At 35.8% G+C, this 16,129-nt stretch overlaps 2 protein-coding genes across 2 annotated transcripts; one reads left to right on the forward strand and one right to left on the reverse strand.

Moving 5' to 3' along the window:
• The first annotated feature begins 4,672 nt into the window (after window positions 1-4,672).
• Window positions 4,673-8,080, forward strand: LOC111465390 (pentatricopeptide repeat-containing protein At1g73710). Its single transcript, XM_023109737.1, has one exon. The coding sequence runs from the start codon at window positions 4,924-4,926 to the stop codon at window positions 7,912-7,914; it is 2,991 nt and encodes a 996-aa protein (XP_022965505.1). The 5' UTR covers window positions 4,673-4,923; the 3' UTR covers window positions 7,915-8,080.
• Window positions 8,081-9,291: 1,211 nt separating this feature from the next.
• On the reverse strand, window positions 9,292-13,562 carry LOC111465775 (putative clathrin assembly protein At5g57200). The gene is made up of 15 exons (XM_023110279.1): window positions 13,344-13,562; window positions 13,177-13,246; window positions 12,995-13,092; window positions 12,679-12,817; window positions 12,458-12,585; window positions 12,288-12,380; window positions 12,149-12,199; window positions 11,809-11,874; window positions 11,649-11,714; window positions 11,450-11,530; window positions 11,272-11,349; window positions 10,906-11,094; window positions 10,744-10,819; window positions 10,481-10,596; window positions 9,292-9,949 (listed from the first exon to the last, which is right to left on the reverse strand). Exons 1-15 carry the CDS (start codon window positions 13,431-13,433, stop codon window positions 9,470-9,472), a joined length of 1,821 nt encoding a protein of 606 aa, XP_022966047.1. The 5' UTR covers window positions 13,434-13,562; the 3' UTR covers window positions 9,292-9,469.
• Window positions 13,563-16,129: the final 2,567 nt, after the last annotated feature.

The following is a 16,129-nucleotide window of genomic DNA, read 5'->3' on the forward strand; positions in this document are numbered from 1 at the left end:
TAATTATGCCAATAAGCTACATCTATCTTTTCGGTAGCTCAATCATAGAAACGTTGTGGTTAAATAATTTTTACTGGGATATGAGGTTTGGATATGTACGTGTAAGTGAGAACAAAACATGCTAAAATAACTCGTGTTAGTCTATGAGGATAATCTTTACTCTTAAGAAGCGAGAAGTAGGTAACTCGACCACGTGAAAATTAACGATTTTAGTGTTCATTGTTTTAAAGATTATAAAACTCAATTTAACATGTTTAACACCTGTCACGGCTAAAATACTCCAAAATGTACTCTAGGAAATGTGGCTAGTTGTAAATTTTTTAACCTAGGTTATATGTTATCAAAGTCGTGGTTGTTGCTTGTTCGCTATTAACCTAACATTACTTTCCTTCAAATTGTTTTCAACCCATTTCATCACTCACGTTTAAAAATAAAAAATAAAAAATAAAAATCTCAAACATGATTCGAGGCTCAATCATATGTCAAAATTGTTTGAAGTTCGACTTTCACACGATTAACTTGTTCACTAGATTAGAACAAGTGTCGTATAATCGTTATCCCGTTGTCATAAGAGTGGATTGTGATATTATAGAATAAATAAGATTGACAATTTAATTTAATTTTAATTTTTTAATTACTTAATCCACATATATATATATATTATAATAGAATGAGAATATGATAACCAATCAACAAAACTTAAATAAATAGGTGGTAGATAGAATTACATGGCTATGAGGCATTTGGATGGCTATTGATATTATTGAGATTGGTTAGGTATGCATGTTTAGAAAATAAATGATACTCATTTTACCTAATATAATCACTTATATTCATCAGTTAAGTCAAAAGTTGATTTTACTTTTATAACTATATCTATTACCATAAGTACTACTGATTCTTTAATGAACATTTTATGATTCGTTCATAAACTTCCATTCTTTCTAACTAATGAAATGGTGGAACTCTATTGTTCAAGTCTCGAAATCAATACTTAAAAGAACTACTCATCTACTTACTCTATGTCGTATGAACATATGAATGAAAATTATATTCCGACTGTCTATTTGGTCTTTGGATGAAAGTTTCACGTAGGCTAATTTAGAGAATGACCATGAGTTTATTATCAAAAAATACCATCTCCATTGGTACGAGACTTTTTTAGAAAACCCAAAGGAAACCCATGAGAGCTTACACTCAAAGTGAATAATATCATACCATTGTAGAGAGTCGTATTCATTTAACATAATCAAATCTCCAAAATGATAAATAGGAAAAAAAAAATAAAAAAAAAAAAACGGGCGGTGGGACCCACTGCCAGCTGTGAAACGAATGAAAACCACAAGTCGTTTTGTGTTTTTTCAGAGACAGAGGGAGGGGAGAGAGTGACGACCAATTGTTTAATTAAAATTTTGGTAAAACGACATGTCGTTTCACATTTATGCATACGTATTTTTAGCCAAATAAATATAAATTTTGTCCAGAATTAATGTAATTATTACAAAATAATAAAATTGTCGTTTTGGTACAGAGAAGGGCGGCTATAATATTAGGTGGGTTTGGTGCTTAAACCACCACCATTCTCATCTATAATTTTATATGATTATTAAAAAAATAAAATATTTTTTTTTCATCGATCATACCTCTCGTTAAACAAACAATTTTTTTTTGCCATCCCGAACATATCTTAGAGGACAATATATTAATTATCAGTTTAAAGATCAATACTTCAGTTTTACTCTTACCGTCTTTGAACTGAAAAAAAAAAAAAAAAAAAAACTATTGATCATGTCTATATTTTGAAAATTTAATACAACGCCTCGTATCAAGATTCAGATCGAGATTTAGAATCTAGATTCAACGCCCAAGGATCTTAGTATTTTTTTTCTGTGACACGTTACTTACTCCTTACTTCTAAGAGTGAAAACTATCCCTACAAACCAATACGAGACTTTCCAACCTGTTTTGTCCTCACTCATATGCATTGATTGAGCCATTGAAAAGGAAGGTACAACTTTACTTTTTGGTATAGGTAGCAACTTTCTATTATTTTAAGCCTCTTAGTCATTCTATTATCAAGATAGCTCTCATTCGAATGTGGTACCAGTTCCTTCATTTACTCGGGTGTCAAATATCCACCAGCTTCCACTTTGGTACATCTTCAAACAACATCTTACTGAGGGGGATACTCGCTGCTCTGATACCAATTGTAACAACTCATGCCCAAAATTTTAAATCCATATTCAACATATGTGTGCTTGACATTTAGTATCTTCTGTGATATGGTTAAGTTACCTACTTCTCGTTTTTTAAGATTGAAGATTATCCACATAGATCAACACGAGTCTTTCTAACCTTATATGTCCTCACTATTTTTCGATCATCCTCCCCAAAACAATAAATTAATATATATATATATATATATATATATATATATATATTGATAATAAATGAAATTTAATATAAGAACATCATTCTTAACATGATATCAAAGCAGGAGAAGAAAGACCGAGATCGAAGAAGAGGAACAACAAAAGAAAAGTTACAGAAATCAGAACAGAGGAGGACGGATGAATTGAGATATATCATTTATTAAGCTCATATATCAAAAGTTTTAATATCTGTCTCTATACTATCCCTTGCTCATCAATATTTTTCCCCTCAACAATAAAATCAAGAACGTATTCATTATCGAGATGTTGTGGCGAGCTATCCAGATTCCGTCATCAACAGGTAGCCTTCCAATCTTAATCTGGATCTTGAATTGGCTATAGATATTCTCGATCATTCTCCTAGATCGAGAACTATGGTTGGCAAACTGTTGTCGGTCATCCAATATCAAGACTACATTATAAGCATCTTCAAATTTCTCACCAAGCTCAAAGGTAGCATGTTCAAGATGTTCGTATTTTCTCCACAACCTCTCAAGTGATTCAAGAGAAGCACCGATCTTGGTGTTAACACATCATTATTATTTTCATCACTCTGATCAATAAGATATTCATTTTGTTCCAATCAAATTAAATGAGACAAATTACCAACGTTATAGTAAATCATTTATGCATAAATCAAGAACCAGCTCTTTAAGTTTTGAGATACATCAAAAGCGGTCTATTTATGAGTTTTGCATCTTTTTGGAAATTCAATAATTTCTTAAGAGTCTAAAAAGCAAACCAATGTATCCAGATTATCAGCAAATACTTGTTTAGAGCTAATTTGGCAGATATTTTCACTACTCGGAACACAAAATGTTATTGACCTATACTCTCTTCTCAAAAACAAGTTGAGTGTTATTGACCTACCTTCTCTATTTTTTGAAACACAAGTTTGCGTGTTATTGACCTCCACTCGTAAAGACAAGTTGGGTGTTAATGACCTACACCGGTAAAAAGACAACTGAAATACGTATGGTTTGGGTTGGATTATGAATTTATTTGAGTTGAGTTGAATTCAAATAAATGAAAATTTTATGGATTGGATTGGTTCATGAGTTCTCCTAAAATTAAATCCGGTTGAATCAAACCAACCGAATATACTGTTAATTTAAAAGGTTACATTTTTACTTACAATACATACATACATATATATTTAATTTCATGTTTATTCATTTATTATTAGAGCACGTGGCTACGAACCACGGTGTCGAGGGTTCGAGTACTTCATCGCCCACAACCGACCAAAAAGGGAAGGACTTGTCCCTCTAGGAGTAGGAAAATCATGATCAGGATAGTGGATTGTGAGATCCCACATCGGTTGTGAAGGAGAATGAAACATTATTTATAAGGGTGTGGAAACTTTTCCTTGTAGATGTATTTTAAAAACCTTCAAGGGAAGTTCGAAACGAAAAGCTTAAAGAAGACAATATCCAGTAGCAGTGAGTTTGAGCTAATACAATTGGTTATTTCATTTTTATTTTAAAGTACTTGAATGTTCGAACGTGCAACCTAGCAAAATTTGTAAAGAAGATGATGAACTCTCGATCATCAATCGGCAACTCCGACTAACTCATTTAAAAAAAATGTCCAACGAGAAGGTCATTCCTCTTTGAGCGTGATAGGAGCAAAATATAAAATCTTGTCTTTATTTGTACGTGAGAAATGAACGTTAGCTGTGGCAGATCGATTCTTGAATGCACTATTGATCGTGGAGGTAAAGCTAGAACATTACACTCCACATCAATAAAAACATTTAAATGAATTTAATCCAACCACATAAAATAAATTAAAATTATTAAAATCATAAAAATTAAATTCAAAATTCAAAAGAGATGATTTAAAATGTTGTTTAAGATAATATAATATGAACAAAAATATCGAAATTAACTATAAAATCTTAGGAAATATATTTATTTTCTAATTTTGTATTAATTAAGTTTATGATAAACTATTTTTAATATTGACTTAAAATATATATATATATATATAATTGAAAGATATTTAAAGGTAAAATCAAATTAAAACTGCGGCCGGGAAGTGCAACAAAAACCGAAAAATCGAACCGAATGAAAGGTTTGGTTCGGGTTTTGGATAAAGCTGGATATATCGGTTTAAAATTTGAAAAACTCGAGTACTTTTGGTTCGGTTCGGTTCGGTTCGGTTCGGTTCGGTTCGGTCATTTTGGTTTTCGCTTGAAAAACGAATCAAACCAAATAGATATTAAACCCTACAAAATCCCTGTCTCTGCGAAGCCACTCGCCGTCGTTTCGCCGTAAGTTCCAGAGCGACAGGAACTCTCCTCGCCGCCGCTCGTTGCAGAGCAGCCACCATTCCTCGCCACTCCTCGACGTTATTCCTAGAGCGACAGAAACTCCAAGGTATTAGATGCATCTTCGCCGTTATTCGCATCGATTCGCTTGACTCTTTTGATTCCAAGGCCATCGATTACTCCTTTGCCACATCCCTCAAAGTTGTAGGAAGAGGCTAAATGATGCTTCAAGTCGGCAGTTGCAGAGAATTAGGGCAAGATAGTTTCACCGCTAGCTTAATTCAAACAAACTTCTTTTCTTGTAGCACTGCGAAAGGACATTGTTACCTTTTCCTTAATACTCCACTGGCCAGCCGAAAGCTTAGTTTGGGGAATTTGAATTCTCAGAAGCCGAATATCAGAGACCTGAAGGTTTCTCCAGGGTTTAAGCTTCAGTGTTTTTCAAAAACGGTGTTCACGCCTTCCAAAAGATTATCGACTAACGGGAAGAAGAAAAGCTACGGCGGCGTATTACCTTCAATCTTACGCTCTTTGAAGTCGTCCAGCGATATCGGGAGTATACTAAATTCCTTGTGCCAAAATCTGAGTCCCAAAGAGCAAACCGTGATACTTAAAGAACAGCGTCAGTGGGAAAGAGTTCTTCAGGTATTCCAGTGGTTCAAATCTCAGAAAGATTACGTTCCCAATGTAATTCACTACAACATTGTGCTTCGAGCACTTGGGCGGGCTCAAAAATGGGATGAATTAAGGCTTTGTTGGAATGAAATGGCTGAAAATGGCATCATCCCATCTAATAATACTTATGGAATGCTTGTTGATGTCTATGGCAAGGCAGGTCTTGTAAAAGAGGCACTTCTCTGGATCAAGCATATGAAAGTAAGGGCCATTTTTCCGGACGAGGTAACCATGAACACTGTAGTTCGTGTCTTAAAAGATGCTGGAGAATTTGATTCTGCTGATAAATTCTACAAGGATTGGTGCAGGGGGCTAGTTGAGCTGAATGATTTCGATTTGAATTCAGGGGTTGATGATCTTGGTTTAAATTCTACAACTGAACCAATTACTCTTAAACATTTTTTGTTGACTGAGCTTTTCAGGACAGGCATGAAAATTCCCAATCGAAAAGCGTCACCGGATGTAGATAATTGCGCTCGGAAGCCAAGACTAACGTCTACGTTCAATACATTGATAGATTTGTATGGCAAGGCGGGGCGTCTCAAGGATGCAGCTAATGTGTTTGCTGAAATGCTTAAATCAGGTATCCCAATGGATACCATTACTTTTAACACTATGATCTTTACCTGTGGGAGTCATGGGCATCTTGCAGAGGCTGAAACATTGCTCAGTAAAATGGAAGAACGTGGATTATCCCCAGATACCAAAACCTACAATATCTTTCTTTCTCTGTATGCTGATGAGGGGAATACTGATGGAGCTCTCAAGTGTTATCAACGAATTCGAGAGGTAGGTCTCTTTCCTGATGTGGTAACTCATAGAGCTCTTTTGCATATACTGTCTAAGAGGAATATGGTTGAAGATGTGGAGAATGTGATAGCTGAAATGGAGAAATTACATGTTCTTCTTGATGAACATTCACTTCCTTGTGTCATTGAGATGTATATTAATAACGGCCTGCTCGACCGAGCGAAGATATTTCTGGAGAAATATAGATTGGATACCGGATTGCCACCAAAGATATTGACTGCAATCATAGATGCTTATGCTGAAAAGGGTTTGTGGTCTGAAGCTGAGGATGTTTTTTTTTGGAAAAAGGATTTGGTGGGTCAAAATCTGGATGTTATGGAATATAATGTCATGATAAAAGCTTATGGCAAGGCTGAACTTTATGACAAAGCGTTTCTTCTCTTCAAGGGCATGAAAAACCGTGGCACTTGGCCTGATGAATGCACTTACAATTCTCTGATTCAGATGTTCTCAGGAGGTGATTTAGTTGATGAAGCAAGACGCCTTTTGACCGAAATGCATCGAATTGGGTTTAAACCGAACTGTCAAACATTCTCTGCTGTCATTGCAAGCTATGCTCGTCTAGGACAGATGTCGGACGCTGTTGATGTATATGATATAATGGTAAATGCAGAAGTCAAACCAAATGAAATCTTGTATGGCGTCTTGATTAATGGATTTGCTGAACTTGGTCTAGTTGAAGAGGCACTTAAATACTTTCACTTGATGAAGGGAGCTGGCATTGCAGAAAACCGAATCGTGCTGACATCCCTGATAAAGGCGTTTAGTAAGGTGGGTAGCTTGGAAGGTGCCAAGGCAATGTACAATAGGATGAAGAACATGGAGAACGGTGTCGATACCATCGCATCAAATAGTATGATCAATCTATATACCGATCTCGGGATGGTATCTGAGGCCAAACGAGTTTTCGAAGACTTGCAAGAACGAGGCTGCGCAGATGGCGTATCCTTCGCAACTATGATATATCTTTATAAAAACACGGGCATGCTCGACGAAGCCATAGAGGTAGCAGAGGAAATGAAAGAAGCAGGTTTGTTGAGGGACTCTGCTTCATTTCACAAGGTAATAGAATGCTATGCAATCAAAGGACAACTAAGAGAATGCGGTGAATTACTCTATGAGATGGTAGCCAGGAAGCTTTCGCCAGATAATGTAACCTTCAAAGTACTCTTTACCATATTAAAGAAAGGAGGTATCCCAATAGAAGCCATAGCACAGCTAGAATCAGCATATCATGAAGGAAAGCCGTATGCACAACAAGCGGTTGTTGCTGCAGTATTCTCTGCCGTTGGTTTGCACGCTCCTGCGCTCGAGTCCTGTCAAGCGTTCTTAAACGTCGAAGTGGAACTCGACTCGTTTGCGTACAACGTTGCGATAAACGCATACGGGGTAAGTGGAGACATCGATAAAGCCTTAATTATATTCATGAAAATGCAAGATCATAATCTTAATCCCGACTTAGTAACTTATATGCATCTGGTTAGTTGTTATGGTAAAGCTGGTATGATTGAAGGTATGATGAGAGTATACAGCCAACTGAAATATGGAGAGATAGAGCCTAGCAAATCATTGTTCTATGCTATCATAAATGCATGTAGAACTGCCAATAGATATGATCTTGTCCAAATGGTCAAACAAGAGATGCAATTTTCTTTGCACTCTGAATTGTTTTCTAAAGCTGAGCTCGATGATTTGTCTGATGAAGATTCTCCTCCAAGTGTTTGAAATCCTGAAACTGTGTGATATTTGGTATAGCTGTTTGTTCGTTTGTGTTGTATTGTAGATTGTAAATGAGTAGCATTAAGTAGGTATGTATACTGTGTATCAATGTACACACACTACTGATACATCAATGTTAAGAAAATTTTGTTGAGTATTTGGCTCGGATCAAGTTTGGTTGAGTTTAGAACCGAAATTTTATGGGATGTTTGTGTGTTGGGTTGAGTCGGGTTAGACCTTTCTTAGACCCAATTGTAAATTTTTGTTAACTCAAACAACCATTATAAATAATGAATTTAAAGTTTTACAGATTGTTCGTGTGTTGGGTTAGTTTAGATGTTTTTTAGACTCAACTCTATTGTTCGAGTGGTAAATTGTTGTTATCTCAAACAACCTTTATTAAATAATGAATCCAAAATTCTATAGGGTGTTCCTGTGTTGGGTTAGTTTAGACATTTCTTAAGCCCAATTCAATTGTTTGAGTGTTCGTGTGTTGGGTAAGTTTAGACGTTTTTTAGATCCAATTCAATTGTTCGAGTTGTAAATTTTAGTTAACTCAAACAACCCTTGTATTAAATAATGAATCCAAGATTTTAGGAGTGTTCGTACATTGGGTTAGTTTAGACATTTCTTAGACTCAACTCAATTTTTCGAATGGTAAATTTGTGTTAACCCAAAAAATCCATATTAAATAATGAATCCAAAATTTTACATTGCTTGTGTGTTGGATTAGTTTCAAAATTTTACAGTACTTGTGTGTTGGATTAGTAAGGATCAGTAAAAATATTTTTTAAACTCCAACTCAATTGTTTTAATTGTAAATTTTTTTAATTCAAACAACTATTATTAAATAATGAATCCAATTATGTTAGATTCAGGTAAAATATTAGCTCGTAAAATATCTATTATTTATTTTTAAATATTTAATTCATATTTTCAACTCAATTTCTATATATATTTTAAACCATTACATTCTTAAAAGCTAAATTATGAAATTAAATAAAAATATATAAGGCCTTTACATTTCGACAAAACCCACACCTAAGTTCCCTAGCTTTGGGTCCGCTATCCCGATCATAATCCTACCCCCAAAGGGAAAAGTCTTTTTTTCGGCCGGTTGTGGGTGAGGAGGGATTTGAACCCCTAACACCGTAGTTCGTAGCCTCGTGCTCTAATCCTCTGAGCTACAGGCCCCACCCCGTCTACACTGGATATGTACTCAAGGGTATCTAAGCTACAGGCCCCACTCCATCTAGACTGAATCTGTACTCAAGGGTACCCTAAGAAAAGGAATCTTTCCTCTCCTCAATCATTTACCATTTCGAGTTAAGCAAAATATATAGATATACACATTCCTTACTTAAAACCAGATCCTTGTACTCATATTCCCAAAAATCAGATTACACCTTCCATTATTTAGTAATTAGTTACAAATAATAAACTTATCAACTTCACACTGAGAACTCATAATTTCCCTATGAAAAATTATAAAAAGGAAGAAAAAAAGATTACAGAACTTGAAGCGAAATGAAAACGGTACAAAAAAAGAAAAAAGAAAAATCTAGATTAGATTATGATTTCCCCCCGGCGGTACAGAATTCTGAGGAAAGGGAACAAAAGGGTCTCCAAAAGGATTAGACTGACCAAATTGTTGCATTTGTTGGCGTTGTTGCTGCTGTATTTGTTGCTGTTGAGGGTACTTACTCTGAGGCAACTGTTGTTGATGAGGTACCATCATCATAGACTCATCTAAATGCAACTGTTGTTGCTGAGGGAACGCGTTTGTTTGTAACGCTTGATGCTGCTGCTGTTGTTGCTGTTGGTAAAGCATTTGCTGCTGCTGAGCCATCATTGCTAATTGCACGTTCGAAGGAGGCGCTATACTGCTCGACATCGCAAATGGGTCGTTCTGCTGTTGGAATGGATTCTGCACATACATTTCACCGTATGTTCCATATCCTGCATTTTGAAGCTGAATATTTCTTCTGGCATGTTCATCTTCGTACAAGCTATCGAGCAGTAGCTTGTCGAACCCGCCCGCCTGATCCAGAACACAAACTTATCTACCTCATTACATGAAACTTTTAACTCAATAAACCTTACCACGCAGCTAATTCGTCACTAATCAAGCTAAGATAATATAATTCTATGTAAGCGTATTCATAAAAGGACTCAAAGATGTTAGGAATCACAACCCTCCACAATGGTATAATATTGCCATTTGAGTATAAACTCTCATGGCTTTGCTTTGGGTTTCCCCAAAAGGCCTCGTTCCAATGGAGATGTATTTCTTACTTATAAATCCATGATCATTCCCTAAATTAGCCAATGTGGGACTCTCCTCTCCCAACCATCGGTACAATCCTCAACCGAAGATATCACCAGCTATTCAACCAAAAACTTAAGAATCTATCTGTATTTTTTGATGTCAGATGTTCCAACCAAAACAAGGGAAGCAACAAACAGCTGAATTTCATACTAGTCACAGTTTTGATAAGAAGAGTGTATAATCTTGCATTCCAATATTGAAGGAGAAATAATGAGTCAGAAAAGTGAAGGGGAGGATAAAAACCAGTTTGCTTCCGACAGTTGAACCAGCATTATTGGTTGGTGTGGTAACAAGGGATAGCTCCCAACCACTACCGCCAAAGTCACTCAAAGCAGGATTTGCAGAAGAAGGATCATTCCCTGCATAATTAACAACTTCAGGAGATAAATGGACGGTAAGCCAATATGATTTATACAAACACACATAATATGTGCCACAGGGAGGCGCTAATAGACGACTCGAAAACTAAGCAAGAAATTTCAAAATCAAATGGCGGCCAGACGTACCATTTGAAACTATAGCAAGGGCTAAAGCATTGTTATGCTCAATTTCTGCAATCCTAGGATTTATTTCCTTAAGACCCTGCATGGGAAGTTATCACTCGATGTAATAGGAGAGATAGTTCAGGTTCATCCTGCAAGAAAATGCTTCACTTTGAAAAATCTTACCAGAAAATCACTTGTATCCTCAGTTGCTATTAGAGGTGGAGGTTCAGGGACACTCTCTTCTTTCTGTTGGGGTTCTTCCTCTGTTTCCTCAAGAGGTTTGTTGTCAACATTTTCAACCTCCTTTTCAATTTCAGCAGGTTCCTCAGGCTCTTCCGGTTTCTCAGTCATCTCCTCTGCCACTCGGTATTCCTGTCTCAAAAATGACAAATCCAATGAAGAACATAGAGCTAAAGGTTCTATATAGCACACTCATTCATCAGAATCTGATCATGTAGAGAGGTTCTTTAGTGTTCATATAGATATATACACATGTTATATCCACAAAGTCGAGATAAAAACTTTTGGGAATTGGAAAGTTTATCTCACCAGTCTCTTATTAACAGAAGCTGTCTGGGGTGCTTCTCTTATATATTCTTCCATTGTTGCAAGAAATGATGGAGGCGGCTGTTGATTGCATAAAATTAATATTGTAAGAAGCTTTTCTAAGATTTTGGATCAAGCTAAAATTTCCCATTTGGATCTAGAGAAAGGAAGAAACTGGAACCTGCTTCAATATGGGAAACTGAAAAGTTCTAGCAAGTTCCAATCCCTTACAATATTCATAAAAATCCGCAAGATTTTCAGCCTATGAACAAGAAAACTTGATAGAGTTAACTTTATTGTACGATATTTCAACTGCGATATTTTATCTGTTCAATACTCCATATTTTCATACGCTGAACCAAAACAGACAGTCAAAATACCTGGTGGCTGGCTCTTTTGTATATATTGAGAGCTTTAACTGCATCATGCCTTGGCATGCCAAAGAACTGTAAGAAGACAAACTTAAGTGTTATAATCAATAATAAAATAGCACCAGTGCTTTAGTAAAAAGCTAGTGGTAAATTGGAGCAGGATTCCTACCATGTCCACAAGGTTTATTATTCCATCATTTATTGCACAATAGATTTTAAAGCTCTCTTTGAGTACCTTCATAACATAAAATTCAGAGCAAGAACATTACAGAATGAGTAACATGATTCACGAAGATATACAATTTCAAAAGGAGGCCCAAAAGTAAAACAGTTGATATGCTTCTTGATCACTTTCTTGGAAAAGGGTTAAGAACGAAGGTTACCTTCTCATATGGTTTCATGATATGAGATTAAGCATGAATGAGTTACTAATTAAGCTTTACGGTTAGAAGTAAGCAACAAAATCTTGAACTAATCCCATATATTGGATCCGAAACGCAGCAACTTACGAGAGCCAGGGCGTACTGGATAAGATAATTACTATACGCTGCTCCTTCTGGCTGCAAAATAAAAGAGCCCCCCATTCCACATTGTTAATATAATAGCCATCTTTTAAGTATACAAAGGAGACCCCTATTCAGCTATTACCTGACATCCCATAAGGCGGTAGAGAACCTGCTGCAATGCGGGTAGCTGGTCCAGCAGCTCATCAGAGTTCAGCAAGCGTGTCCTACTATGTACCTGTTAAAGAAGGGATTTCATCATTATGAAGGAATGACCAATTTTGACATGAGATTTTAATTTTCGACATTGCTAACCTTCGTTGATCCCGGCGATGTTTTTGTTAGACGTTCCGATTCAATATCATACTTCAAGACTCTGTAACATTCAAGTCGCTCTTCTAGAAAAAGGGCATAGGTCCTTACCCATGCAGAACAATCCCAAGCTTCATAATGCAACAATTTAAAGTAAAAATTATGGAAGAACACCTCATCAGCATACTTGGTAAATTCATAGAAATTGAAGAGGAGCATTCTACCAAGAGGACTTGAATCATCCTTAAAATTTGATATTTGGAGAACTTGTCCTTTTTGTGAATAGTTGAGAAGTTCTTCCCTGAAAGTTGGATCACCCTCTCTCAATGTCCTATGTACAACTATCAACGTCTTCAAGGCAACCTATCAGAAACAACAGAGTAACGCCCTAAATTTCGGTGGATTCGAGTTTCTAACTCGATCTCTAATGCCCTATCTCCCTCATTACAAAAGTTCCAAACGCAACCCTAGAAAAACGGAACAAACAACGAACAAACGAGAATACAAAATCGAAACGAAAATGATAGATAGAGAATTTACGATCCAGTTCCGCGTCTTTGACAATCTCTTCGCCAATGCATGAATGCAATACGCCACATCCGCCCGAGGCCTCACAACGGACGTCGCCGTAAATATTTCTACCAATAAGAGAACATAATAAGCAAGTCCTAACCACGAATTTCACAACCTAAACATCAAAGATTCGAAGAAAGAAAACTCACTCCGAACATGACGTTCTTTAGGCGGACATTCAACATGATTGGTAGCCTTAACAATGGCGATATCCAAATCCTTAAGCCAAAACAGAATCAGATCAATTATTGAACATGTGAAGAGAAATCATTCATTTCATTCATTGATTCAATTAGAACAGATTTGGAGGATTAACCTTGAATTCGCTATTGACCTTGGCGAGGCCGACCTTGGTGGAGTCCTTGAGAGCTCCATAAGCTTTGCGGAAGCTCTGAAATGTGCCCATGGAAGCCAGAATCCGTTGATGATTGATCAGAGAGATAGAGAGAGAAAGGAAATGGTGATCATCTTCTCTCCTCCGTCATTGGTTCTCTATAACAAACCAAAACGAGCGATCGACGAAAATGATGAAAAAAAAAAATTATTGAAAATGAATTTTCGTTAAAGGTCGGGAAAAATGGCGGGTTTCAGTTACTGGTTTTTTTATTATTATTATTATTTTAATATTTTAATTTTGATGTGTCGTGTTCTTGTTTTTACAATAAAGCCCTTGAGATTTCCGGTTTGGGTGGCGGGAATACAAGGTTAATTTCGTCATTGTGAGCATGGAATTGGATCCCCCGTTCTGATTGGCGGAATGCATTTTAACGTGGCGCTGAAGATGACGTGGCACCAATTGAATACAAGAGTGAGCTGAGGTGGCATTTTTTTTTTCTTCTTAGTTTTTTTTTGTTCCTATAAAACTTACCACAGACACCGTTAATCTTGTTTGGTTCGTTATCGTCCAAAATAAAAGAGTGCAACACTAGGCCCACAGATTTATAGGTGGGTGACGTTCATTTTTGTTAAGTAAACGTTACACGGGCAAGCTAGCATGGTAGATATCGAGATTATTGTTATTACTAGCACGAAAAAATTGATTTGCCTTTCTTTCATGTAAGAATAGAATCTCACGGGCCAGGAAGTCAATGGGAGCCGGCCCCATTGGTGGTCAACTATTGTTAGAGTCCATGTCCACCGAGAGAGGTAGTTGCTTTCCTTTTTAGACTTCCTCTCAAAGCTTTTAAGAAGCATGTTTGCTAGAGACAGGTTTCCACACCCTTATAAAGCCCTCTCCAACCGATGTAAGATCTCACAATCCACCTCTCTTTGGGCTCGGGCTCAGCATCCTCACTAGCACTTGTTCCTTTCTCCCCAACTAATGTGGGATCTCACAATTCACCCTCTTCTGAGCCCAACGTCCTCACTGACACATTTCCCTTTGTCCACCTCCCTTCGAAGCTCAGCGTCCTCGCTGACATACCATCAAGTGTTTGACTCTAATACCATTTATAATAGCACAAGTCCACTTCTAGCAAATATTTTCTTCTTTGGGCTTTCCCTTTCGAGCTTCCCTCAAGGTTTTAAACCGCATTTACTATGGAGAGATTTCCACATTCTTATACAAAATATTTCGTTCCCCTCTCCAATCGATATGGGATCTCACGATCCACCTCTATTCGGCCCTAGCGTCATTGCCAACATTCATTCCTCTCTCAATCGATACATGATCTCACAATGAGTTTTCTTAACACCTCTATCTATCTCGAACAAACTTACAATTAAGTAAAAAAAAAAAAAAAAAATTGAATCGATTTCACCCAAAAATGGATTGCCATGCTTTTGCCCATAGTTTTGTCAGTGAATTAGATGAGGGAAAGGCCAAAAATAGGATAAGCTGCAAAATGCAAAATCTTCCATCGAAAATAACTTTCTCTTCCCTATCAATTGACAACTTTATTAATGTATATAATATTTCGAAAATATATTATAATAATTAATTACATAATATATCTTCGATATTCATAATCAATTAATATCTTATCTTAAAATTGGATGAATAGTATATTTTATCTTATTCTCAACAAGATTTAGTTAGTTTATATTTTTCTCCCTTGCGTGGTTGTGATCATTAATAGATCCCACCTCTATTTCTCATTCTTAAACTATGAAGTTTTAGTCATACATTCTTAATATGTTATTGAATAAGCCTTTTTCGATTAATTTATAAATTTAGTTTCAATACTTTTAATAAATCTTCATTTGCCTGTATTTTTATTAAATGTAAGTAATTAATTTTATTTACCCGAGTCAAATTAAAAGATACTTTAATAATTTTAAAATTTATTGAAAAATATTGAAATTATTTAAGATATTTATATATATTTTTGGTTTTCGAGAAGCTTACAACTTATGAATTTAGTTTATTTTCTTTTCACACTTTTTTTATTAAAAAAAACCTTAAAATTCTTCAAAAAAAAAAAAAAAATCATTTGTTTTTAGTGAGTGTTCGTTGTTGCCAAATAAGAAAACTCACGTGACTTGACATCAATAATAAATTTGTTTGAGAGGAATGAAAGGTAAAAGAAAATGAATCTAATTTTTATTTAGATTGAAAGTAGAAACGAACCCTCTTTAAAATCTGATTATATTTCCAACCTAGTTTAAAGATGAATGAATCTAGATTGAATTAGAGAACCACAAGTATTTAAGAGGCTGACTAGAGATTTATATTTTAACTCAGGAGGACCTGTCCTAAACAGGATAGAGATTCCCTGTTTGAACATGAAAACTGTGGAGAGAGATTTCTTCTTGTTCAATAAAGAGAGAAATGAAAATCTTTGACATGTTAATCGAACATACATACTTTAATCGATTGAGTTATGATCGAGTTAGAATAAAAAAAAAACTCGTTCACACCGAAAGAAAGAACAAAAAAAATTGTGCATAATAGGAAGGAAGAGAAGATAAAATGTGAGAGGTGCATGATAGGGTTAACTAATGAGTTAGGGTTTACAGAGCGAATGAGCCAATCCAAAAGAAGACCACATCCTTGTCTTTATCCAATATCAGACCCTCGTAGATTTCCATCTCATCCTCATTTTCAAGATAAGATTTTTTTTTTTTTTTTTTTTTTTTTTTTTTTTTTTTTTTTTTTTTTTT

Source organism: Cucurbita maxima, unplaced genomic scaffold (genome assembly GCF_002738345.1).
Source record: "Cucurbita maxima cultivar Rimu unplaced genomic scaffold, Cmax_1.0 Cma_Scf00029, whole genome shotgun sequence".
NCBI classification, from domain to species: domain Eukaryota; kingdom Viridiplantae; phylum Streptophyta; class Magnoliopsida; order Cucurbitales; family Cucurbitaceae; genus Cucurbita; species Cucurbita maxima.